The following is a 26028-nucleotide window of genomic DNA, read 5'->3' on the forward strand; positions in this document are numbered from 1 at the left end:
GGGAAACCCCGTGAAGCTGGGGTTGGGCCCCTCAGGTCCAAACAGGTCGGAGGAAAAGGGTCCCCGGATGGCCACCGGGGCATTTAGGGGCCGTGTTCAGCTCTGCGAGCCTGGTCAGGGCTCGGGACCTGGGCTTTAAGGGCAGGCAGGGCGCATCCCGCCAGCGGCGTCGGAACGAGGAGTTTTGGGGGGGGGGGTGAAGAGGTGATCGGGGTCCCCGGCTCCATTACCACGAAGGGTCTGGCGGTCCCCGGCTTCAGCCAATGGGGAGTCAGCTGCGGGAAGGGGTTCCTGGCCGTAGCCAATGGAGGGGGGCGCGCGGCCCACAGTTTGGCCAATGGGGAGGGAGGGACTTGGGAGCGAGTTGCTACCTCCCCCTTCCCAGTCTGGCCAGTAGGAGGGGAGCAGGGTGGGCGGGGGGACGGAAGGAGGGACGAAGCTGGGAGGACTGCAGGTCGGGAACCTCCAGCGCGCGCGCGCGCTCTTTCCCTACGTGTGCGCGGATGCTCTGTCTTATGACCCGGCCATTCTCCAGCCCCGGGTAACATAGGGCAGCTGCTGGGAGTGTGCGTGGACGGGTTCGCCTGGTGTTCTTGGATGAGTGGTGGGCACCACACTCGGTTTCTTCTGTGTGTGGGTGTATGGAATTGAGAGTGGAGGTACACGCAGGCGCAGTGGGTTCTGATCGCGGGAGGGGGTGGTTAGAAGAGGCCCGTGGGCTTTAGTGCGCAGGCGCAGACCGGGCGAGGCTTCCCGGTGGATAGGTTTTGCGGCTGCGCTGTCCCCCAGCCCCGCCAACGGCCCCCCTGATCGCCTTCTTCAATCGCTGGTTACATCACCCAGCGAGGAGCAGGGTTACCGGGCGATAGGTGACTCCTTCCAGAGTGGGTAACAGGCTGAATGAGTAAAGAAGTCTAGAAGGGTGGATTGTAGCGGGAGTACCCCCACCCTCCAGGGTTTAGGACGTAAAAATGATGGCCTTTTCTGTTTCGGAGGTAATATGCCTGAGCTAGGTAGTTACAAATCTGCACTCTGAGTTTCCACCTTTACATCGGGGATGGGTTATTTGTTGTCGAATATTGTAGCATTTGTCTTTTGGAAGCATGCAGCCCTGGTCCTCTTGCAGAAAGTGAAACGGTTGTATTGAATTGGCTCTTAAAGCAATTGACAGCCATTGATGATTGACTGGCATTTGGAGAATGCCTGTTTTTCTTCCTCTATAAAGTGAGAATTTGAAAATCTTGTTGATTAATTGGTTTGTAGCCTAAATGATCATCTTCACATGGTATCTGGCTCTAGCATACCAAGTTCTTTGAAATCAGTTGTATAAGAGGGATTGAACATATTTTAAAAACTAGTTTCTCATTTCTTTCTCTTACAGGGGACAAAGCACAGGAAAGGGACCCCCACAGTCACCGGTGAGTGCCTTTTTCCCCCTGCCTAAAGTATAGAGACCTAAAAGATGTATATATGGGTATATAGGGCAGATTAGGTGCAGAAATAGTCAGATGGGTTCAGAAGCGCAAGGGGTCCAGCACATACAAGGAGGGTGTGAGTGGAATGTGGACATTTTGAAGGAAGATGAGATGGTGACTGGCTGTTCCTTTATTTGTCCCTCTCTTGTGTTACTGACAGGTGTTTGAGGGTGTCTACAACAATTCCAGAATGCTGCATTTCCTTACAGCTGTTGTGGTAAGTGGGTACCTAACCCCTAGGTTGAGAAATGTAATGCATCCGTTTGCTAGAGGCACTCTTCTTTCTTTCCCTCCCGCTCTTTCAGGGCTCCACTTGTGATGTAAAGGTAAAGAATGGTACCACCTATGAAGGTATCTTCAAGACGCTGAGCTCAAAGGTCAGTGTATTCAAATTAGCTTAGCTTTGGAGTTACATGGGAGGAAGAGGGGGAAAATGAAATAGGCTCATTGCAGATATAAATTGAGTGGTGTTGGTCAACATTGTGGCTGTAATCATTTTTGTAGGCCTGTGCCGGAATAGTGCTGCATGCACTTAAAAGATATGGGTTTGAGATTTGAGGGCTCAGTACTTTGATGTTAAAATGCTCAACTTTAAAGATGTGAATTTTTAAGTTTGGAACTTTGGCTAAGTCCTGTGGCTGGTGTTGAGAAGACAGTGCACGTTAGAATGTGGTGTTGGGGAAAGTTTAGAAAGGGTAAAACGAAAGTAGTCATATTTTTGTCTTCACATTTCTTGATACTGACCCTTGGGTGTTGGGAAATGGGACTTTTGTAGTTTGAACTGGCAGTAGACGCTGTGCACCGGAAAGCATTGGAGCCAGCAGGTGGCCCTCGTCGGGAAGACATTGTGGACACCATGGTGTTTAAACCAAGTGATGTCATGCTTGTCCACTTCCGAAATGTTGACTTCAATTATGCTACTAAAGGTATTTTTTGGGGCCAGGGTGTTATGTCAGACCCACTTCTTGAGTAGAGGGCAGAGAACGTGATGACTTGTTTCTCCTCCTCCCTACCCCTCTTTACCATCTTCCTTTATTTCTGAGGAAGATGGCTAGATTTTTCTTCTTGAGAGTATGTCTTAATGTCTAAGATACAGTGGAATGAATTCCAGCCTGTGTTGTGGTTCTTTATACTTTCCTTGCTTTGTTTTCAACTCCTTGCTCCTTTTGAACTCTTAGAATGAGGCTTTTTATGCTGCACCCCACCCCCCAAACTCTGACACACAGAAACTTTTCTTTACTCCCGTGGTGGGAGGGGTGTTGGAAAGAAGGCTGTGAAATATCACCTGACTCCTGATCTTCAATCTGCCCTCACAGACAAGTTCACTGATTCAGCCATTGCCATGAACTCGAAGGTGAATGGGGAGCACAAAGAGAAGGTGCTTCAGCGCTGGGAGGGGGGCGACAGCAACAGCGATGACTACGACCTGGAGTCTGACATGGTACAGTCTCCTTCCCCGAGAACCTGAGAGCTGGGGAGCTCTGCTGCCAGAGTGTGGGTTGTTGACACGACGTAATTCTTAGAACCAAGAGTTGCTGGGGTGGGTGGGGGGGATCTCTTTTACTATTGCTTGTTGATGGCAGTTAGATTCCAATGGAAAGGTACAGAAAATAACAAAACAAAAATACCTGTTCTTCTATCATCTGTGATTGACAGCTGTTAACCTTTGCTTCAAGTCAGTTTTTTATCCAGCCTGAAAAAAAAAAAAAGATATAGATGAGATTGAGTACTGTGTAGGCCCATTTTCCTTTCTCAAAACAACTACCGTGACCATTTAAAGTTGCTCATTAGTGAGTGCATTGTTATTTCACTGCATTAATTTGTCTAAAATTTACTTTTCCTGCTTATAGATTTTGAATTTTTCATGTTGGTCTGTGGATCTAGTCATTGCTCTTAACTGTTGTGTGTTGTCCTATTTATATACATGTACATGTATGTATACACAACAAATTGTATTTATCCCTTTCCTTACTGATTGGTGTTTCTTTGGCCATTATTTTGGTATTAAAAATAGCGCCGTAGTGAATTTTTATAACATGTATCCCCATATACATATGCCAGAATTTCCCTGGGATATAAACCTGGAAATGGATGTTAGGTCTTAAAGACTTTTCTTTTGCTAGATATTGCCGGTTTGTACTACAGTCCGTAGTACTAGTTGACATTCCCACCAGCTGTGTTCCTTTTTTCACTCTTGATTTGGTCAGATTTTTAATCTTTCAACCTGATGGAGGACAAAGACAGGTTATTGTTGCTTTCCTTCCTGGGTTTTAAAACATTCTCCCTTTTCCTTTAGTCCAATGGATGGGACCCCAATGAAATGTTCAAGTTCAATGAGGAGAACTATGGCATAAAGACCACCTATGACAGCAGTCTCTCTTCTTACACGTGAGTGTCTTTTGGTACTTCTTATGTGGTACAGCTTGAGGTGTGGGGTCATCAACAGAAGGCGGGTGGGTGTGTAGGTGGAACATAGCTTTTGTACGTGCTTTTCTGGGTGCTGGGTTGCCCTCTCCCCACTCCTGATCTGCCTTGTGAACTGCTCCCGCAAAGGTTTTCTCTTTTCTCTTAACCTTGATTCCATGAGTAGAATTAACTGCTTTCTTGTCCATACTTTTTCTCTAAAACCTTAACAGATTTATATATGTGTCTAAGTGTCCCTCAGATTCAGAGATAGGCCTTGCTGCTCTGCCTGGGACCCTCCTAGATGCCAGTTCAATACATGCTGAGTTGTTGAAGGGTTTAAACACCTACATATCTGAGCTGGTGATAGGACTGATAGAAATGTCTTCCCTTTTTCCCCTCTTGTCCCGTGGCACTGGGATGGTCGTGGTCCTCTCAGGGTGCCCTTAGAGAAGGACAACTCAGAAGAATTTCGTCAGCGGGAGCTGCGTGCAGCCCAGTTGGCTCGAGAGATTGAATCGAGCCCCCAGTACCGCCTGCGGATCGCCATGGAGAACGATGACGGGCGCACCGAGGAGGAGAAGCACAGTGCAGTTCAGCGACAGGGTTCAGGGCGAGAGAGCCCCAGCTTGGCATCTAGGTGATTGCTAGGGGTGGCTGGTCCATGTGGGGCTCACCGTTTGGGCCAGGGCTTGAGCCAAGAGCTCAGTATACTCTTGTTGAAGCCTCACAGCCATGTAGGTTAATACATAGTTATTCCCAGTTCTTAGGTTTAGGAGACTGAAGTCTAGAATCATTAGGTAATTTGCCCAGGGTAACAAGGCTAAAGCTTACAGATTAAGGACAGGTTTTTTTCAGCTTTTTGATACATGTTCTTTTTTCCTCTGCATATTCATTCATATGTTTTTCTACTCTTCCCTTTATGAAAATGAAACCAAAGTGTATAGTGTCTTATAAGAGCTGCACCTTAAACCACAGTGTGATACTGCCTTTCTTGTAGGTCAGGAGGGTTAGGATTGTGGAGTACTGGCTGCTTTGTTCTGGTCAGGGGTTGATGCAACATAAGGGCATAATCCTGGAGCCACAGAACGCATAACCAGGACAGTTCGTCAAGTGAAAGAGTGCAGACAGCCAAAGCCAGGCATAGTTGTGTGTGTGTGTTGAGGCAGGAGGTGGACTTTAGGAGGAGGGCTTCATCTTTGTAAAATGTGTTTTGTGGCTACTTAATGTTATTTGAACTCTCTCCCCAGGGAGGGAAAGTATATCCCTCTACCCCAACGAGTTCGGGAAGGTCCCCGGGGAGGAGTTCGATGCAGTAGTTCTCGGGGTGGCCGGCCTGGCCTTAGCTCTTTGCCACCTCGTGGCCCTCACCATCTTGACAATAGCAGCCCTGGCCCAGGTTCTGAGACACGCGGTATCAATGGAGGTGAGTTATGAAGCAGACTTGTTGGGGGCAGGGAACAGGAAGGTAAGGAGGTGGAGAAGACAATTAAAAGGATTTAGATGGGTTAGAAGGAAGGTGTGTTGATGGTAATGTAATAGCAGGAACTCTGCCTCTTTTTTCCCATCTTTAAAAAAAAAAAAAAAAAAATTAGGCCCTTCCCGCATGTCCCCTAAGGCACAGCGGCCTCTGAGAGGTGCCAAGACTCTGTCTTCCCCCAGCAGCAGGCCTTCTGGAGAAGCTTCTGTTCCACCTCCTCCTGCAGGTAAGATTCCAGTGGTGTTACATGAAGAAATGGATAGAAATTTGTGAAGGGATGTAAATGTGTCAGTTGTTAGAATGCTGGGATGGGAGACAGTTTCAAGATATGATAAGAGGTGTTCTGGAGGCTTGGATTTATGCTTTTTAGGAAATAATTTTTCAGTTTCCCTCGTGCAGAAGTCCCAGCGTGGCAATCCATGGGTTGTGTCTGGCCGGCAGATGTCTTTTGTTTAAATTAGTTGCCAACATTTTAAGACAGGAGAAAACACAGAAAATTTCTAACTTTTTTTGAAATACAGAAAGTTCTGCCAACACTGAACCTGTCTTGCTGCGTAGCTCTGGTTGGCTGGAACTGAGTCATGCCTGTCCCTTTCAGCATTCCAGTCTTTCATGGTACCCATGAAGCCATTTTACCTGCTTACCTTACCTGCCTTGCCCTTCTAAATATTTAGGTTTGTGAACTTGTGGATAAAGTTTTCTTGGTGTTTCTGATGAGTCCCCGGTACCCATTGCTCATTGACCAGCAGTGACTATCACGTCGTTCTCCCTTTTCTTTCAGTAGGCCGGATGTACCCCCCACGCTCTCCCAAGTCAGCTGCCCCTGCCCCAATCTCAGCTTCCTGTCCTGAGCCTCCCATCGGCTCAGCAGTACCGACCTCTTCAGCTTCCATCCCCGTGACATCGTCAGTTGGGGATCCTGGAGTAGGCTCCATTTCCCCAGCTTCTCCAAAGATCTCACTGGCACCCACAGATGGTAAGAGCCACCTGCCTGAGGGCCGTGGACAGTGGGAAGTGTGGTTCTGGACAGAAGGGCCTTCATGCATCTCTCCTTTCTTGTTCAGTAAAAGAACTCCCAGCCAAGGAACCTGGGAGAACGCTGGAGTCCCAGGAGCTGTCCCGGATAGCAGGGAAAGGTGAGGATTTTTTTTTTTTGCCAGAGTCTAATACCCCTTGGATTAGGACAGCCTTTCAGTTAGGAAAGTTGTTGGAATTCAGACAATGTGTATCAGCCCTTTGATCCTAACTTAAAGGGTTTTAAAGAGCTCTTCTTTTTTTCCGTGGTTTCTTTGTCCTTTGGGATGCTGTGTAGCCACCTTCGAGAAAAGAAATGTATATTTTTTCCTTTTTGGTATTTCTCATAGTCCCTGGCCTTCAGAACGAGCAGAAACGCTTTCAACTGGAAGAACTGAGAAAATTTGGGGCCCAGTTTAAGGTGAGAAAAGTGTGGGAATGAGCTAGGATGTTAGGATGGAGTTGAAGGGGGTTTATGGAATAGGCACTGGGTGGCACCAAGAGGTGACAGCAAGCAAAGATGAAGGAAGGAAGGTGGGCTTGGGTTCTGGACTGGACAGTACTCTGTATGTTGTGTATGTGTTTCTCTCCTTCCAGCTTCAGCCCAGTAGCTCCCCTGAGACCAGCCTGGATCCTTTTCCTCCCCGGATCCTAAAGGAGGAGGCCAAAGGGAAGGAGAAGGAGGTTGATAGTCTTTTGGCTTCAGAGCCCATGGGGTCCCCTGTTTCCTCCAAGACAGAATCCATATCAGATAAGGAGGACAAACCACCCCTGCCACCAGCAGGAGGCGCCGAAGGGCCGGATCAGCCCCCACCGCCTTGCCCAAGCCAAAACAGTAGCCCCCCAGTGGGCCTCATCAAGGGAGATGACAAGGATGAGGGCCCTGTTGCTGAGTGAGTGGGGTGGGGAGCTGGGTGGGTATCGGGTGATGAGGGGCAAGCTGTGAGGATTTACTTTATTTTTCTCTCATAGACAAGTGAAGAAGTCAACACTGAACCCTAATGCCAAGGAGTTCAATCCCACTAAGCCCCTGCTGTCTGTGGTGAGATGGGATGGGGGAATGTGGGCTTTGGTTTCCGTGAGGGAGACTTGGGAGCAGGGTGTTAGAGCACTGGAGGGGGAGCACCTGACTGTCGGGCCGCAAGGGGTGACAGAGTCTGGTAGTTAGGAGCACGGGCCCACTGACTCGGCTTGATCCTCTGTACCTGCAAGCTTTGGGATCTTAGACAAGCCACTTAACCTCTCTGTCTCAGTTTCCTCACCTGTAATTTGAGAAAGCTCATCTCATAGGGTTTGACGTGAGGCTTAACCAAGATAAAGCATAGGATGTGTTTGGCGCACAGCACTCCGTGGATGCTGTTGATTGGGGGGGAGGTACGAAAGTCATTAAGATATCTTATACGTGTCCTCCTTTGTCTCTCACAGAATAAATCCACCAGTACTCCAACTTCTCCTGGGCCCCGGACTCATTCAACTCCCTCCATCCCGGTGCTGACAGCAGGCCAGAGTGGGCTATATAGCCCCCAGTACATTTCCTACATACCTCAGATCCACATGGGACCAGCTGTTCAGGTGAGAGAAGAGACTGGGTGGCCCAGGGTAAGAGGTTTGGCTGGGCTACCTGAGGGACCGAGTTACACCTGTTCTGAGCATTTATAAGCAAGTCGTTCAGTCTCACGTGTGTTCTTGTCCCTAGGCACCTCAGATGTATCCATATCCTGTGTCCAACTCAGTGCCTGGACAGCAGGGCAAGTACCGGGGAGCAAAAGGTGAGCAGGGTCAGGAGGGGCAGTCGGTGGCACTGCCTAGTACCTGCTGGCAGATGGAGCTTGAGCTCTGCACTATTTTTCCCCCACCGGCAGGCTCCCTGCCCCCCCAGCGCTCGGACCAACACCAGCCAGCCTCAGCCCCTCCGATGATGCAGGCCGCCGCCGCTGCTGGCCCCCCTCTGGTGGCTGCCACACCTTATTCTTCCTACATCCCCTACAATCCACAGCAGTTCCCAGGCCAGCCCGCCATGATGCAGCCCATGGCCCACTACCCCTCGCAGGTGACTGAGGCACGGGAGGAGGGAGGGGTGCAGAGCCCCCGCTTCTTAGAAAGCCCGTCTTCTCCACCTCCCAGACTCTGGGAGCTGGCGAGGGAGGCAGGCAGAGTTCTGGGTGGTGGTGTCCCACTTGGGCTTCAGTCCTGGCTCTGGTAAGACGTGTGCAAGGCAGTGGATCCCTGGGCCTTAGTAGTGCTACACTTTATATGGAAAAGAACTTAGTAGGGTTATTGTGAACGGGAAGCAGGGTGGTCATGACGAGACCAGGGTAGCGCTGTGCCCAGGGTGCTCGGCAGCAGGCTCTGCCTCCCGAGCCCTCCGCCTTGCCGACCGCTCCTCTCCTTGCTCCTCCAGCCGGTGTTTGCCCCCATGCTTCAAAGCAACCCACGCATGCTGACGTCGGGGAGCCATCCCCAGGCCATTGTGTCATCCTCCACCCCTCAGTACCCTTCTGCAGAGCAGCCCACCCCCCAAGCCCTTTATGGTGAGTTCTGTACCCTCCCGCCTCCAGGCTGTGCTCCTCGGTCCCCTCCAGTGTGCTCAGCCCTGATTCTCTTCCCCTTTCCTGCTGTAGCCACTGTTCACCAGTCCTATCCACACCATGCCACGCAGCTCCATGCCCACCAGCCGCAGCCGGCCACCACGCCTACTGGGAGCCAGCCGCAGTCCCAGCATGCAGCCCCCAGTCCCGTCCAGGTGCCTGCCATGGGGGATCCAAGTGGGTGGGGCAGGAATGGGTGGCTGCAAGAGAGGGATAGGCTAGGGGTCATTCTCCAGCCGGGAGGGAGGACCCAGGGGTCAGCAAGTGGTAAGCCGGGGGACCAGAGGAGGAAGTGGCACTCACCCTCCATCTCCCCTTGACAGCACCAGGCGGGGCAGGCCCCACACCTGGGCAGTGGACAGCCACAGCAGAACCTGTACCACCCAGGGGCCCTGACAGGCACGCCGCCTTCTCTGCCGCCGGGACCTTCTGCGCAGTCCCCTCAGAGCAGCTTCCCCCAGCCAGCCGCTGTGTATGCTATCCATGCCCACCAGCAGCTGCCCCACGGCTTCACCAACATGGCCCATGTTACCCAGGTAAGAGCCCACGTGACCTGCTTTGCCACGAGGACCTGAACCCTCGGTGCACCTTTCACTTCAGGCTCCTGACACTGGGATTTTCAGAGCCTGTGTCTGAAAGGTGCTCCCAGCTGCTTTTTGTTCTCTGCAGGCCCATGTCCAAACTGGAATCACAGCAGCCCCGCCCCCTCACCCTGGGGCTCCCCACCCGCCCCAGGTGATGCTGCTGCACCCACCCCAGAGCCATGGGGGCCCCCCCCAAGGCGCGGTGCCCCAGAGTGGGGTGCCTGCACTCTCAGCTTCCACACCCTCACCCTATCCCTACATCGGACACCCCCAAGGTGAGCAGCCTGGCCAGGCGCCTGGATTTCCAGGAGGAGCCGATGACAGGATTCGTGAGTTCTCGTTAGCTGGGGGAATTTGGCATGGAAGAGCTGATGGGCTGCAGGTGGGGCAGGATGCACGGGTTCTGGGTGGGGAGTGAGGGGTCTTGGAGGCAGGGCTGTCCCACAGGGCGCCTGCCGACCTGCACCTGTCTGTGAAGTATGTAGGGTGGGCAGAAGCCACAGTCGCCGCCGCCAGGGGCTTGCTCCTGGCTCTGTCCTTTGCTTCCCTCCGTCCTCGCTCAGTTGTGATCCAGCAGCCCCCCTCCCCACTGCCTCCCCAGCTCTCAGTGACCCCGACTGTCTCCTGACTTAGCCGAGGTAAGGTCAGCGCAGCAGACAGGGCCAGGCTGGGGTGTGGGGGGCTGAGCTGGGCACATGAGGAAGGGCTCTGGCTCACTGGGAAACGGCGATTGATCTGTGCTTCTGACAGCCCCATGAGACACCTTGAGGAGGCGCTTCTACCAGCACTGCCCCACACCCCGCACTGGACGGCACTGGATGCAGGGACAGCTGCTTGGGTTCTAATGCTCCTGCTCTCTTCTCTTTCCCCTCCAACCAGTTCAATCTCATCCCTCCCAGCAGCTCCCCTTCCACCCCCCGGGGAACTGAAGATTGTCCTGGCCGCGACCTGAGACCTCCATGAGTGGAGGGAAGAGTGACCTATGTCTCTTCCCCCAGCAGCTCGGACCAGTCCCAGCCCCCCAGTCCCCTTTTCCCCCCCGGGGGCGGGGGGAGCTGGGGAATTCCTGCCAAGCACCTTGAATGGGAAGGGCCTCAAAGTGGGCAGGGCCGGGGTCCAGCGGGGGTGGGGGGTTCCTGCTCTGCCCCTGCCCATCCCCACCCCATCTTGCCCTTCCATCCTCTCATCTATCCCCCCCGCTGGAGACGAAGATCTTTTATTTTCTATTATTTATAACCTCAGACTTGGGCCCCCTGTTCTTTCTTCCCCATTAACTTGAATGACCTGCGTGAGAGACACAGATGCCCCACAAGGATGGTTGGACAAGGACTTTTACTTTTTATTACATAAAAATATTTAAAAAAAATTAAAAAAAATAAAATTTTAAACTAACTTAACCTGCTTATAGTTTCCTCTTTGGAGAATAGTGAGATCGCAGCTCAGTTTTATGTGGTTCCCGAGGTGGGGCAGTGTAGCAGTACAGCCCAAAGATGCCTTTCTGGCTCTGTAAGTGCTACACAGGCCACCCAGTCTCTGTGGCTGTTTTCTCCCCTCAAAGTTGGCCTCATAGGTATGGTTTGAGGTTTTCATTTCTAATGTAAGTACTTCATGAGTTATGTCTATCTCTTTACACTGAAAAGTACATTAGTGTTTTGGGCCACTGCAAATAAGGGCCTGACTGGTACACAGCTGAGAGGTCTTGGGTGTGGGTAAGAGCTGTAAGATGAAGCTGCTGGTGAAAGTGGGGAGAGGGCTGAACTGAGCCAGGCTGAGGGGAGCAGGAGCTAAATTAGGAAGAGAGGAGGCAAGTATGGGATGGAGAAATAACAGGCTTCAGAAGAGGGGGTTTTTTCAGAGACGGTTTGGAATTCTTACTAGAGGACCTGGCCTTGGTTTCTTGTCTATAAAGTGAAGATTTCACCCTTAGAGGATAGAGGATGGGACTGGTGTTCAGTTATAGGCAGAGAAAATTGGCTGAGACCAGGGCAGGAAGAATGAAGTTAGATATTGGGGGAGAATTCCCAGGTGTGAGTATCTGAAACTCGGTATTTGGCAGGCATGGCACTGGGGAAGACAGGCGAGGTGTTTAAAGAGGCGAGTAGAAAGGGGTTATCTGTAGCAGCTAACTGGCTGTTAAAAACAGGTGGGTCTGGGGTTCCAAGTGACTGGAGCTGTCTTAGCGGCCATCCTTTGGGGTTGGGAGGCAATCCATGATGGAAGAAACAGGAGCAGGAAAGCCTTCAATTGGGCTCCTGATGTTTGTTTGTGGCGCAGATGGAGACAGGTTTCTGTAGTCCTGGGAGAGGTGTAATTGCAGGCGTTCGTGAGTAGCCCTTTCGATGATACTTTATTCCTAAGAGCAGAAGTCTTGAAGTTGGAAGGGAACTAAGCCTCCCCCCACCACCACCCCCGGTCAGGAATCCTGTGAAACCCTTCAGTCTCACCTTGGACACTGAAGAGGGTAAAACAAGTAACCTCGCTTTACTGTTGGACAGTACTTTCATGAAGTTCCTTTGTCCTCTCAAGTTTTTTTTTTTTTTTAAGCACTTACCACAGTTTTTTTTTTTTTTTTTTTTTTTTAAAGGATTTTCTTATTTATTTATTTATTTATTTATTTATTTTTGGCTGTGTTGGGTCTTCGGTTCGTGCGAGGGCTTTCTCCAGTTGCGGCAAGCGGGGGCCACTCTTCATCGCGGTGCGGGGACCGCTCTTCATCGCGGTGCGCGGGCCTTTCTCTATCGCGGCCCCTCCCGTCGCGGGGCACAGGCTCCAGACGCGCAGGCTCAGCAATTGTGGCTCACGGGCCCAGCTGCTCCGTGGCATGTGGGATCTTCCCAGACCAGGGCTCGAACCCGTGTCCCCTGCATTAGCAGGCAGATTCTCAACCACTGCGCCACCAGGGAAGCCCCTGTCCTCTCAAGTTTGCCTCGTTCTGGAATCACAGATCAGGCTGAGTTTCTCAAAACAGCTGCCAGGTTCGGCCCAAGACCCTTCTATGAGCTGCTTGTGAACAGGTTGTCGGTCCTGAATATACTCATTTGTCAGGATCCAAGTTTGAAAGGGTGCCCATTAATCCCTGCTGAATGTTACCTTTTTTGTTGGGGGTCAGCATCTGACCGGTAATTTCAAGTTTTTGTAAGTTGCAGCATTTTTTTGTTTCTTTTGGGCTGTGCCATGCAGCTTGTGGGATCTTAGTTCCCCGACCAGGGATTGAACCCTGGCCCTGGGCAGTGAAAGCACAGAGTCCTAACCACTGGACTGCCAGGGAATTCCCCCAGATCTCAGCATTTTACTCCCTGTGTATTTGATAAACAGACCTTGTTAATGTTAAATCTAAGTAAATGTTGAAAATGAAACTTTCATGCTACAATTTCTCACTCCTGTTTGGAATTAGTGATATGGTGGTGATAACCCATCAAGCAAATTATGTATTTACCAAGTACATTTTATGTGCTGGGTAAGATACAGAGGTAAGATACAGTTCCCAGTATCAAGCTTAAATAAAGGTAGCTAGACATTAGCAGCCTAGTAACTACTCAGAGGAAACCAGGTGGGTTTGGCACCTGAACTGGGCCCAAGCTATAACCACTTTCCCAGTATCTCCCAGTAGGATATCCAAAATATAGCCTATTATATGTAGCATTTTGTTAGGCAATCATACAAAGCTCACTAGAATAGCTTTCAATCCTAATTTAGCTTCTCTACCTTTCTCAAGTTGTCACAGCAGTGGTGACACCTTTAATAAGACAGGAGCTTTTCCACGCTGTACCATAGATGAACTCTTGAGGCTAGAGAGGTGAACTCAGTTCAAATGGCTCAGGGATCTCTCCCAAGCTATGTGTCCAGCTCCATTTTTATATTCCTCATCCTCTCCAGTGTATACAAAGGACACGAGGCACACAAGCTAGCTTTCTATTCACAAAACAGTTTATTGACCTACCTCACCTGGCCAGCCACGTGGCCCTCTGGCCAGGGGAAGTGTCAGTCTAGCTGCAACTCGGCTGGGCTGCAGCCTCTGCCCTGAGAAGGGGGCACGAGAGGCAGGAGACAACACTGGCCAGCACAGCCATGAACACAAGAGAGCCCCAGCAGAGGTCCAGACTCAGCTCCACTTGATGTTCTTGTCTTCCTCGGTCATGGCTGGTGTGTCAGTGACGAGGCCGGTGCCGATGGTCCGGTTGCCATCTCGCAGGGTGAAACGCTGGCCTTTTTCTAAGATCATTGGCTGCCGCAGGATTAGGGTGAGCTTCAGGTCCTCCCCGGGCATGGCAAGCTCCTGGAGGGCAGAGACAAGGACCACTCATGTTCTCCAGAGAGCCTCCATTCCCTATTTGTTTGCTACCAAGGAGGTTTTAACCTCCTTGGGAAAATGAAGCAGGGTGATGATTCCTTCTGGGGATACCTTCATCCCAGCTGTTAGGCACATGCAAACAGCATACGCAAAGGCAGGAAAGGACTGGTGATTAGTGTTTCTAACATTTTTCTCGAGAAAAAAATGTTTAGGGAATTTTGGGTTATACAAGTTTCTTAGTTACAGGGCTTCTCTGAGCCCTTAATGTAAAATACACTGGAACTCTCAACCACAGGAACTCTTTTCTGGGAAATCTTTGTGGGTAAATGCTACCAAAGCTAAGGAATACCGGATGAGGACTCATTCCCCCTAAATCCACTGATCCAGGCCCTTCCGTCACCAGTTCCACCTCATCATCAGCCAGCTTCTCTTTACAAGGGAAAAGTCCCCCACACTGTCATATATATCGTACCTTCCCTGGAGGCAGGACAGTCCGACAGGCCATGTCCCAAGTCAGGGAGAACATGACAGGCATGAAGTGGGATACAAAGGGCTTGTGGCGGCCACCCTCCTCCTTACTGAGGATGTACACCTGTGAGAGAAAACGAGGGTGGAGCTGGGCGTGGCTGGAAGCACCGAGCCTCTCCACGGTGCCTGCCCACCATCACACGGAGCCCTCACCTGTGCCTCCACCTTCTGGTGGGGCTGGATGGAACCTGGCTTGGCCATGACCAGGCCACGCCTCAGGTCCTCCCGCTTCAAGCCGCGGACCAGGGCCCCAAGGTTGTCGCCTGCCTCTGCCCTCTCCAGGCTCTTGTGGAACATCTCAATGCCTAGGAGAGAGGAGAGAGGAGAGAGGAGAGAGGAGGGAGAAGGGTGTGAGGCAGAGGGAAGGCACAAGGGGTCTGCGAGGGGAGGGGTCATCCTGGAGCCCCTGGGTCCCAAGGCTTCTTTCTGTACCTGTCACCACACTGCGAATATTCTTGTTATGTCCCAGGAATTCACACTCATCTCCCCTCTTCAAAATGCCACGCTCTAGTGTGCCTGTCACCACCGTGCCCCGGCCTGGGAGAAACAGGACAGGATATCAAGAACTCCGGGTGAAGCTTCTGTGAGGGGGAGGGGGTGCAAATAAGCAGGGTCCTCACCGGGGATAGAGTACACTGACTCTATAGGCAGCAGGAAAGGCTTCTCCAGGTCCCGGGTGGGCACTGTGATGTAAGTGTCCACAGCATCCAGCAGCTTCTGTACAGACTTCAAGCCTAGCTCAGGGTCACGTTGCTATGAGTGGGAGGTGACAGGACTCTGAAACTTCCATTCTGCTCCTCTTACTTGCCAAGAGCCAGTTCCCAGACTCAGAGCAGAGCTCTGACGCCCATCCAGCCCCAGCCCCAGCCAGCAGCAGCTCCTGCCCAACCCCGCCTTCACCTCAAGGGCGCAGAGGGCAGAGCCAACGATGACCGGAGTCTCCTCCCCTTTGTAGCCAAATTCAGTGAGCAGTTCCCTGATCTCCAGCTCAACCAGCTCCACCATCTCAGAGTCCTGCACAGCATCCGCCTTGTTCACATACACCACCACACGCTCTACTCCAATCTGTAGGTGGGCAAAGACATAGAGATGGTGTCCTGAGTGGCCCAACGCCACTCCCCCCTTCCTCCTTCCACCCGTACCCAGGCTCTGGGTACCTGTTTGGCCAGTAATAAGTGTTCTCGGGTCTGGGGCATGGGGCCATCGTTAGCTGCCACCACCAGGATGCAGCCGTCGAGGGGGGCTGTGCCTGTGATCATATTCTGGGGAGGGAGAGGAGAGGAGAGGAAACACTCAGCGTAGGTCAATGACCTCCTCAGCTCACCAGCCACCTCCTTACCACCTGCTGTGACTGGCCAGGCCCACAAATCCATAATCTCAAAACCATACATCTCAAGTATCTTAACCTCCTCCCCACAAGCCTAACATTTTTCCCGAGGGAGGGCAGTTCCAGGCCCTGTCCCCAGCAGCTCTCACCTTAACGTAGTCTGCATGACCGGGACAGTCAGTGTGGGCGTAGTGGCGGGCAGTGGTGCTGTACTCCACATGGGCGGCATTGATTGTGATACCTCGGGCTCGCTCTTCAGGGGCATTGTCAATCTCCTCGTATTTCTTAAACTTGGCCCCACCTCCCTCGGCTAAAACTAACGAAAGGAAGAGAACACACGTTTCAGCTAAAGTTCCAGAGATAGAGGAGGGGCTCAGGCCACACCCCTGGGCCCCTCCTACCTAAACAAAGGACAGTCTGGGAGAAGTAAGCTTCCGAGACGCCCTCCTTCAACTCCTGGAGCAGAGGTAACTTCAGGTCAGAAAGAAAGGTTATAGGGCCTCAAGGGCCATCCCTGTGACTTCTCTAGGGTAACACCTCTGCTTACAGGGCACTCCCCAGGGCTGGAGGGAGGCCTTTCGGGGTCCCCCAGTTTATGCATCACAAACTTCTTCATGTCTACGGGAAATCTGTCTCCTGCATCTTGCAACCTACTGTCCGCCCGAGTTCTGGCGCCTGGGGTCACACTGAACACCTCTAGCAGCCTCTCCGCGGGCCCCACCTCCCTGGCTCCAGGTCCCGCCAGCAGAGCTGGCGCTGCCGGAAGCCTCCACCCCAACCCTGCTTACTTTTCGTGATGGCCGCGGTCAGTGTGGTCTTGCCGTGGTCTACATGGCCAATGGTACCCACGTTTACATGGGGCTTGTCGCGCACATAGATCTTCTTGGCCTCCACAGCCAGGCCGCGGCACAAGAGGGGCAATGCCGGGGCCTTCAGCGGCCGCAAAAGACCCTTCAGCAGTGGGGTCGGGCCGGCGCCGAGACCTGCCGGGGCAGAGGCTTGGAGTCAGGGCGCGGATCTGAGCCCGGCCGCTCCCGAAGACCCCACGTGAAACCGGGCCGCAATCGCCCTCCCCGCCCCCTCACCGCTGAAGAGGGGCGTCGCGCGCAGCAGGGTCGAGGCCGCCATTGTGGTCGTACTGGTGCCCGGACTAGTGTGTACCGGGCCCGGACTAGTGTGTACCGGGCACTGGCGGCGGCGCGTGCAGTAAGCAAAGGGCAACTGTGGATGGAAGTCGCTTCCGGCGGAAGTGAGGGCCGAGAGGGCAAGTCTGGGAGCTTCTAGCCCCCAATCTCTATGGCCCTGTCAACTTCCGGGCGCGGGACGTAAGACGTCCAGGAAGGTGCTGATGGCTCTCGGCTGGGTGAGGGTAGAGAAGGTTTCCAAGGCGCCCTCGGGCCTCGCGGGCTCAGGGCCCACGCAGTTCTCTCTGGTGGCGCTGGGGGGCGATGTGGAGCGTCCCACAGCGCACCTACGCCCCGGAGGCTCATGGGCGTTGTAGTTCCCAGGGCGGCGAGCTGTGCTGGCACTTAGCGTGGGAGGGTGAGGCCAGGTCTGGAGGCAAGGTCCCGTCCTCCTTGAGGCAGAAGCGGCTGTCCCAGCGTGGATGACTCCGGAACGTCCTGGCCCCGAACCCCCTGGAGTGCGACCCACTGCGCGGGTCTGGCGACAGATCTGGCGGCCGTGTGTCGCAGCTGGAGGTAGGACCAGGCCCTGCGGCCTGGCTGAGGAAGACCGTCCTGGGAATCTTTCGGGGGTGGGGCTCTAGTATGACTCATCTCTCCAATGAGCCTTTGTTTTCTTATCTGTAAAATGGGAATAGTAGTATCTACTTCATAGGGAGATGCTGACGTCTGGCTCTGAGAGGAAATGAGCTGGGCAAGAGACAGAAAAGGGCTCCAGAAGCCTCCAGGTCCCACAGTCTTTGACCCTCAAATACCCTCGCTCCTGGCTCACAGACTGCGGCGACAAAGTTTGCCGTCCACCCTTGTGGACCCTCAGCAGCCCAGAGAGTAATTCCCTCGATCGTCGTTCCACCCACCCAATTTTACAGATGACCAGGTGAGGGACAAACTTCTAGTGCCTTTAAGGGCAGCCTGAGTCTTTCTTGTTCCCGCTGTGTCCCTGGCTCCTACCACAGGGCGGGGCACTCAGTGAGTACTCAATAAATGTCTGTTGACTGAATGAATGAGTGCAAGGATGACCTTTAACTTTCACATCCATCATCTCATCACCCTGGGATGATAATAGCAGCTGCTTAACCTTGATTAATGTTTCTGAAACTCATCAGAGCCTAAGACTCAATTGACGGTGTCTGTTTCAAATAGATTCCTTAATTCCTCCCTTGGAGATTATGATTCGGTAGTGTCTGGGCATAGGCAAGGAAACTGTATTTATTTTTAACACACACAAACACCCTTGTTAAGCTCAGAGGAGTTTGGGAAACTCAGAATTAGAGACTTTTATGGATCAGACGTTGTGGAAATGCTTCATATTGGTTCACATTCAATGCTCCCAGTGTTATCGTCTGTAATAGGCGCCATTATTTACCTCATTTTAGCAATGAGAAAACTGAGCATAGGGTGATCAAGGAGCCCAACACGGCTAACCTCCAAAAGAGTGTGCACTTAGCCACTGCACTGTACTATAATTTAACTGTCATTTTACAATGAGAAAGTCTTGCTAAGACTTCTGTCTTCCTGGCCCTCCAAACCCATCAGCTCTGCTTACGAAGGGTAGGTACAGTATAAAAGGGTTCTCTTTGTCCCCAGCCTGTACCTCAGTCACTCCTGGGAATTTCCTAAGACACTATTGGCCACCACCAAGATGTGAGATTTTGGGGGCTGGTACTTGAACTGATGCTTATTATTTTAGTGGTGCTATATTTATTTTAATGTGTATTAGTTTGACAGAAAGACTGGCATTGTAAATATTGAGTTGAAAAAATGAATCAATTTGAAAAACAATACTTGGTAGATAAAATGGGTGGTATGAATATATGGCAAATTTGGGGAGAGGTGAACATGAATGACTGAAATTTGCAAAACACAGTGCTCGGAAAAGAGTCCAAAGGGAGAGAGCTTCTTCTAGAGCTGTTGTGTGTAGCATTCTCTGTAATAGTCAGGAGTCTTGATTTACAGATAACAGAATTTACAGGGGCTGGTTTGAGAAGAGAGGGATTTGTTTAGAAGTGGTAGGCAGCTTGGGACTTCCCTGGTGATCCAGTGGTTAAGAATCTGCCTTCCAGTGCAAGGGACGCGGGTTCAATCCCTTGTCAGGGAACTAATATCACACATGCTACGGGGCAACTAAGCCCGCGTGCCACAACTACTGAGCCCACGCACCACAACTAGAGAGAAGCCCGCGTGCTGCAATGAAGAGCCCACTTGCCACAACAAAAGATCCCTCATGCTGCAACTAAGGGCCGATGCAGCCAAATAAACAAATAAATAAGTAACAAAAAAAAGTGGTAGGCAGCTTATAGACTTGTGGGGCAGGCTGCAGAAGTGGCTCCTAAGCGATAGAACTGATCTGATAAGAAAACCGCTGCTACTGCCGCTGCCACCAAACACTAAATGCCAGGACTTAGACTTATCTGTAACAGTGACTGCTTATGGCACTGAAGCCACTTTTGCATCAAGAAAGTGCCCTTCTCTCCTCTCCACCCCCAAAGCCAGGCAAATTCGAAGGCTCACATGGATGTGTCTGATTGGAGAAGTTTAGATCATCATATTTCAGTGCTCTTGTATCAGAGGAGGCTGCGGGATATATTTTTCTAACTTTGTTGTAAGAACAAGACTGATAGCAGGGAATTTCTCCAGATGTCCAGCCATGCTTATGACCAATATCACAGTGAAAGAGAAGAATGAATACAAATGCCCAGTATGTGGATACAGTAGCATAAATTTTGGCATAGCCACTAGATGAAATGTTGGGTTCAGGGTTGCAGAGACAAGAGCCAACCACCTGTGAAAATGCTTGTGAGCAGTGTTAAATGAAAGAAGTTTGGCCACTGTAAAAAAAAAATAGCAAGTGTACAAGGTGGGAGTGCGGACAAAGTGGAAAACAATTGTGATTTTAGGAGGCTGTAATTTGCTTGGAGAAGGAGAGATTTTTCTCGCAAACATTTCTTTTATGTGATTACAGTTAAAGGAGTTTTTTGTGCAGAATCTTGAACTCTTTAAAAAAGATGCTCTTGAAATCAAACAACCTTCTTGGTCTCCCCAGCAGTGCGTTCATTCTGCTCTATGACAGACACTTTGAGCTCCCGCTTAACAACTATTTTTCCATCTTCCTGCAGTCAGGGCCCTGATTTTGTTCAGGTGGCCCTTTTCCCAGTTCCAGGAATAAATCCTGACAGAGCTAGCCCACTTCTGCTGGTCTTATTCTCCTTGCCAGGGGGTTTGTTTAGGGTTACGTGTGTGATTCCTTTGGGGCTAATGATTGGTAAGAGGCTATCTGCCTTGGGGAGGGCTTCCAGGAGAGGATCCCTCACTTTTAAGAAGGAGACACTGACGAGATGGACATCCTTCAGATTCTGGAAGTTGTTGGGTCTGGATGGGAAGCCTGGAACTACTGTGCCCATCATGCTCCCGGTCCATGATGAAGCCAAAATCCAGAAGAGGGCAAAGCGAAGAGGATCTTAGAAGTCTGGACTCCTCATGGTGTGAGATGACAAATGTCTTTATTGTTTAAGCCAGACTGTGTCAGAGTTGTCTCTTACTTGCAGCCAAATACACCCTAACAGATAAGTCTGCCTTACAACACTTGGTACCCTGAGACATATTTCTTGGTTTCACTTGTCTGAGACTGAGTGACTTGAGTAGGGCAAGGACTGGGCTTCCTTTATCTCCGTATACGCTGTGCCTGGCCACAGTCGGCCTCTGTGCATGTTTACACTTGAACTATATTAATGAGCCTTCCAAACCGAAGGGTGCTACCACTGTGATGCTATGAACCTAACATATCCCAACCGGACACTCTGTGTTCTCCCACACTCTCCTTACACATCTGCATAAATGGCACCACCTTTCCCCTTTCCCCTCATCGGACATCTATCCATTACCCAGTCCCACTTGTTCTCTCTCCAAAATAAGTCTCAGTGTGACCACTTCTATCTCCACTGTCAATACTGTGGTTCAAACCAGGATCACCTCTCCCCTAGCTTACCTGATGACCTCTCCAATGGGTTTCCCAGCTTCTGTCCTTATTCTCAATACCTGTCAAATCCATCCTCCACACAGCAGCCAGATCAATCTTTAAATACGATTCAGAAATGAATCCTCCCTCAATGACTCCTTATAACACTTAGAATAAAATCCAAGCTCCTGCTTTAAAATGCGTGAACTGTATGGCAGGTGAATTATATCTCAATAAACCTACTATTAAAAAAAAAAAATCCAGAGTCCTCCCTGTGGCCCACAAGATGCATGATCTGGCCTCTGCCCACCTCTTTGACCTCCATCTCAGTACTGTTTTCCTCTCTCTCCCAGCCACACTGGCCATCCTTCTGTTCCACAAACATCCACCATTGCTTCTACCTCAAGGTCTTTGCAAATGTTCTTCCCCCTCCCTGGAATGATCTTCCCTGGAGATTTCCCCACAGCTTGTTCCTTCTCATCTTCCCACCTCAGATGTCATCTCTTCTGTCACTCTCGTATCAATGGTCCTCTTTAATTTTCTTCATAGCATCTAAATATCCAAAATTATCTTAGTAGTTTGCTTGTTTGTTGGGGTTTGGTTTTTTGTTTTTATTTTTTATTCTGTCTCACCAGCTCCTGACAGTAAGAACTTATTTTTCACTCTAGGAACAGCGCCTAATGCTTAGGTGAAGAAGTATTTGTTGAAGGAAGAATTTGTTGAATCATTTCAGTTGAGCATTCAGTTAAGCATTGTGTTGGGCTTAAGTTTCTCGATGTTTTCAATGGAAGGCAAATTTTGTATTCACGTTCATTTAAAAAATAAAGGTGAGTCACTGTAACTTTTGGGGCTTCTGCTTTATTATCTATAAAATGGGGATGAGTGAAGAGGTTAAACCTTATGATCTCTAAGAGTTTTTGTAGCTCTAACTTCTAAAAGGAGGTGGGGTCTACTGTTATTGAAATAGGTTCTGGGGTGACCCACAACTTAGTGGCAAGTTGGGGACTAGGACCCAGAGCCTTGTTGTTGGTGTCACTCAACAGACTTATTGGAAGCTCAAGGGCATCCTTCACTCTTCCCCACCAGCCAGCCTGGCAGTGTCTCCTCAGAAATCTTTCTGGACATTCTCCTTGGAACTAACCTCACTGCACTGCCTTGGCCAGGTCAGCATCAGCCCTCTCCTGGACCACTGCACCCGTCTCCTCTCTGCATCCAGTCCTAGCCCTCCCATACTGGCCCTGGATGCCCTTCCAAACACAGAACTCTTATCACACTCATGTCACTCAGATGTGACTGGAGACATTCCAGTTGGAAACACTTTGTGAATGTCACACAAAAGCTCCTAAGTAAAAGGCACTTGAGAGGCAACCTAGGTGTGTTAGTCATGCATGGCTTCCTAGAGGAGGCTACACTTTGAAGCCTGAAACCAGGGGGAGGAAGATTGGCAGAATTGGGGGAAATGGTGTGTGCGGTATCAGAGGCAGAACCTGAGTAAAGGTGGAGTTCTTCAGCTGTCAAAATGTTCTGATTGAGCAAAGCATGATTTGCTTGGAGGGTAGGAGGTTCTGGTCAAAGCACCAAGGCTGAATTTGACATCCCAGAAAATAGGACAAAATAAGAGGAATTTCCATCTCTTGGGGTGGGGGAGGGTCAAGATGACCTCCAGAAGCCCACAAGCAACCACTTCCCCTTCAGCCAGAGACTCCAGTTTTCCTTTGAAGAGCCACCCTCTTCCATGCTCAGCCCATGGAGTTTGATTGGAGCTGAGCCCATCCCAACCTCAGGTGATGGGGCCGCGATCCAGTGTTTACCAATCAGCATAATCTATTCCTCATAGTCACAATTGTCTGTTCAGTGTTAGTATTTTGTTTCAACCCTCACTGGTGTACTGAAGTGCAGTTCTGGCACTGACTGCCCAGAGTTAGCACGGACCCCGCAAGTTAAGGGCTCACTCCTTCACAAGACTGCACCCACTTCAGATGCCACCTGCAAGTGGGGTCCCCCAGCCATCTCTACTTCTGGTCAACTGCCTACGGATCTGGGAGTTTCCCATGACCCCCGTCAGGTTTGATAATTTACTAGAACCACTCACAGAATGCAGGAAGGCACTGTATTTATGATTACAATTATGATTACATTTTATAATAAAGGATACAAGTCAGGAACAGCTAAATGAAGAGCTACGTAGGGAGAGGTCTGGGAGGGTCCACAGAGACATAGAATCAGGCACATCACCCCCACCCCCCTGACACATCAGTGTATTCACCCACCAGGAAGCCCCACTGAGCTTCAGTGTCCAAAGTTTTATTAGGGGTTTCATTACTTAGGCATGGTTGATTAAACCACTGTCATGTGACTGAACTCAATCTCCAAGTCCCCTCCCCTCCCTGTAGGTCAAACTGGCTCAAAATCCCAACCCTCTAATCACAAAGTTGGTGTTTCTGGTGAGCCCATCCTGAAGCTATGTAGGGACTTGCCATTAGTCAGCTTGTGGGCAGAAACTCAGGTGTGACCTAAGGGGCTCACGAATAACAGGCACATCTGTCACTGAGGAAATTCCAAGTATTTTAAAAGCTCTGTGCCAGGAACATGGGACAAAGACCAGACAAATTATTACACGATAGATAGGCATTGGGTGACCCAAGCTGAGCTGATGAGACACAACCCTATTGCACTTGCTGGAATTACTGGGAAAGCTATGATCTTTTTCGGCTGGGATTATGAAGCTGGCAGAATGTAAGCTTGGAATTCTGGTGGCCATCTTGCTATCTATGAGGGGAAAACCTGCCTGAGAAGGAAGACAGTCCAGAGGAAAGCAGAGCTAAGAGACAGAGAGCAAGTTCAGATGGACATTGTTTGAGCCTGTGGCTCCAGCCATGCCTGACATCATTCTACCTCTGATTTTAAATTCTGTGAACCAATAAACTCCCTCTCTTTTCATGTTTAAACTTACCTTAAATGGGGTGGGGAGGTGTTCCTATTACTTGTAACTGTAAAGCATCCTGAGTATTGCATCCCCTGTTCGTAAGGAGGAAGAAGTGTTTTCCCTTTCATATTAATACCTTGGCTTAACCTGGGCCCTAGATCCATCCTTCCCACCTTCCCCAAACTTCACTCCTTCAATTACCATCCTTTCTACTGGCTCCTTTCCCCTAGGACTTCAGACATAATCAGGTTTCCCTCAGGATTGAAACAAACGAGCAAACCTTTCCACCCTCTAAAATTGCAGCCCTCCATATCTCTCTCCTTCCCTTTTTGGCCAAACTGTAAGGCAGCTCTCAGCATTCCTCCTCCCACTTGTTCACCTTCCATTCACTCCTCAGTCCACTACCATTGGCTTCTGCTTCCTTTTCACTTCCCTAAAGATACTCTCAACAAAGTCACCAAGCAATCTAAGTCAATGTATTCTATAGGAGACAATGGCAGTGCCCAGTAGCATGGATCCCTTTTTATCATTTGTGTGTGAAGTGTTTGCCCAATCCCCCCACACACCACACACGCACACACTGTATTCCCACACCCTCTGGTCTTTGGTGTGTGGTTTTTCTTCCACACAATTAGACCTTCCAGATTTTTTTTTTTTTTTTTTTTGAGTACTGTCCTCAGGCTACTGGAGTCTTTGCCTTGACGAAGTGCCTGAGAATTGACATCTCCCAGGGGAAGCCCTAGTCTACAGCTGAGGGATGTTGGCATATGAAAGGCCCAGCTCCCTTGTTTCTGGATAAATCTGAGGCACAACTTACATCCAGGGCTCCCTTGAGGAATCAAGCTGAACTACTCCCTTCCTGAGATCACGTTTGCTTGGTTTCCTCTCCTGCTTCTCCCACTCCTTTACTAGTTTCTTCTGGTAGCACTTTTTAAATAAATCACTTGCACAAAAATTCTCATCTCAGAGTATGCTTCTGGAAAATCTTACCCAAGACAACATCTCAGCACTTTCTACTTCTCTTTCTTTACCTGCCTGTTAAATGTGGCTTTTCCCCCAGAATTAGGTTTCAGGCTCTCTTCTCTCTACACATATTACCGGGATAATCTCATTCATGTCCATGGCTTTAACCACTACTCATGTCTGATCACGACCACACTACTTTGTGCAGCTGGGGCTGTAGATCCATCTCTGCTGGACAGCTCCACCTAGTTGCCTACAGGCACCTCTTACACCAATACAGTAGTCATTAGGCACATGTGGCTATTTTAATTAATTAAAATGAAAACTTCGGTTCCGGGAATTCCCTGGCTGTCCAGTGGCTAGGACTCGACGCTTTCACTGCCATGGCCCGGGTTCAATCCCTGGTCAGGGAGCTAAGATCCTGCAAGCCGTGCAGCATGGCACAAAAAAAAAAAAGAAAAAGAAAGAAAACTTCAGTTCCTTAGTCACACTAGCCACATTTCAAGTGCTCAAAAGCTACATGTGGCTAGTGCCTACCAAACTAGGCAGTACTAATACAGAACACTTCAGTCATTGCAGAAAGTTTTATTGGACAGCTTAGACACATTTCCAAACCTAACCCATCATCACCGGCCCCTTACCTTTCTGTATTCCTCAACTTTTCTCTCTCCTGGACAAGGATGGGCCAACTACAGAGAAAGGGTATGTAAGGGTATCAGGGAGGAGGGGGGGTGATCACAGAACTAGAGGCCTTTCCATTGACATCTTTTTCTGAACTGGAAGATGGAATTGACAAAGATGGTGATGAAGACCTTAACAAAGGCCATCTGGGAGCTGATGTTAATTTGGTTAGAACTGGGGTAGAGATGGGGACAAAGGCTGGTTAGGCCAGAACGTGCCCTTCCACCATGATTTTTTCCAACTCCATCCAGTAGCCTCAGCCTCGAACAAACATCCTTGTGTGAGTCAGGGCATTTATCCATCTCCAATCTCGTGGGTCACGAGGCCTTTGTGTTTCAGGATAAGCACAAGATCCAAGCCAATCAGCTAAAGTCAGTTCTGGAAATTTTACTGCAAATCTCAGGAAAAAAGACATGCTCCTACGAGAGTTGCTAAGCTACTGGGACTTAAGTTTGGAGCTATGGAAATCCATTTTGCCACTAAGAGAGGCATGGGGAGAGCTCAGCCTAGAGCTGAACCGCAGGTTCCCAATATCTTTTGGCCCTTTTATTCAGCTGTTCCTGAAGAAGCTTGATCCATTCTTTTTAATGGCTTGAGCCAAAAGATTCCCTTATTGCTTAGGCCAGTTG

General features: G+C 50.2%; 2 protein-coding genes and 1 long non-coding RNA gene across 28 annotated transcripts in view; 2 read left to right on the forward strand and 1 right to left on the reverse strand.

Annotated features, from left to right (window-relative positions):
• The window catches only part of ATXN2L (ataxin 2 like), an 11552-nt gene extending 611 nt beyond the window's left edge, over window positions 1–10941 (forward strand). Inside the window, exons 2-24 of one of the 24 annotated variants that reach the window (XM_057529563.1) lie at window positions 1382–1418; window positions 1636–1692; window positions 1781–1852; window positions 2251–2401; window positions 2792–2916; window positions 3772–3863; window positions 4318–4518; window positions 5129–5304; window positions 5474–5584; window positions 6140–6334; window positions 6423–6494; window positions 6723–6793; window positions 6970–7265; window positions 7345–7414; window positions 7798–7944; window positions 8069–8141; window positions 8235–8422; window positions 8774–8903; window positions 8994–9115; window positions 9284–9496; window positions 9630–9873; window positions 10023–10182; window positions 10295–10941. In XM_057529563.1, the coding sequence (XP_057385546.1) occupies window positions 1382–1418; window positions 1636–1692; window positions 1781–1852; window positions 2251–2401; window positions 2792–2916; window positions 3772–3863; window positions 4318–4518; window positions 5129–5304; window positions 5474–5584; window positions 6140–6334; window positions 6423–6494; window positions 6723–6793; window positions 6970–7265; window positions 7345–7414; window positions 7798–7944; window positions 8069–8141; window positions 8235–8422; window positions 8774–8903; window positions 8994–9115; window positions 9284–9496; window positions 9630–9873; window positions 10023–10177 (2998 nt within the window). In that variant the 3' untranslated portion in view covers window positions 10178–10182; window positions 10295–10941. The other 23 variants (XM_057529564.1, XM_057529565.1, XM_057529572.1 and 20 more) reach the window with 23 other exon arrangements.
• Window positions 10942–13449: 2508 nt separating this feature from the next.
• Window positions 13450–16934, reverse strand: TUFM (Tu translation elongation factor, mitochondrial). Its single transcript, XM_007186350.3, has 10 exons — window positions 16776–16934; window positions 16479–16673; window positions 15840–16006; window positions 15521–15625; window positions 15264–15428; window positions 14984–15116; window positions 14796–14900; window positions 14517–14668; window positions 14308–14427; window positions 13450–13820 (listed from the first exon to the last, which is right to left on the reverse strand). The coding sequence occupies exons 1-10, from the start codon at window positions 16816–16818 to the stop codon at window positions 13647–13649; spliced, it is 1359 nt and encodes a 452-aa protein (XP_007186412.1). The 5' UTR covers window positions 16819–16934; the 3' UTR covers window positions 13450–13646.
• A 90-nt stretch (window positions 16935–17024) lies between these two features.
• Window positions 17025–21655, forward strand: LOC102999295 (uncharacterized). Of its 3 annotated transcripts, none has more exons than XR_451352.2 (3): window positions 17025–17390; window positions 20162–20356; window positions 21498–21655. It is a non-coding gene; the product is annotated as an uncharacterized LOC102999295 (long non-coding RNA). The 3 variants fall into 3 exon arrangements; XR_451353.2 differs by having other exon boundaries at window positions 17026–17390; window positions 20171–20356; XR_003623817.2 differs by having other exon boundaries at window positions 17028–17390; window positions 20225–20356.
• Window positions 21656–26028: the final 4373 nt, after the last annotated feature.

The sequence above is a fragment of the Balaenoptera acutorostrata genome, chromosome 15, assembly GCF_949987535.1.
Source record: "Balaenoptera acutorostrata chromosome 15, mBalAcu1.1, whole genome shotgun sequence".
NCBI lineage: Eukaryota > Metazoa > Chordata > Mammalia > Artiodactyla > Balaenopteridae > Balaenoptera > Balaenoptera acutorostrata.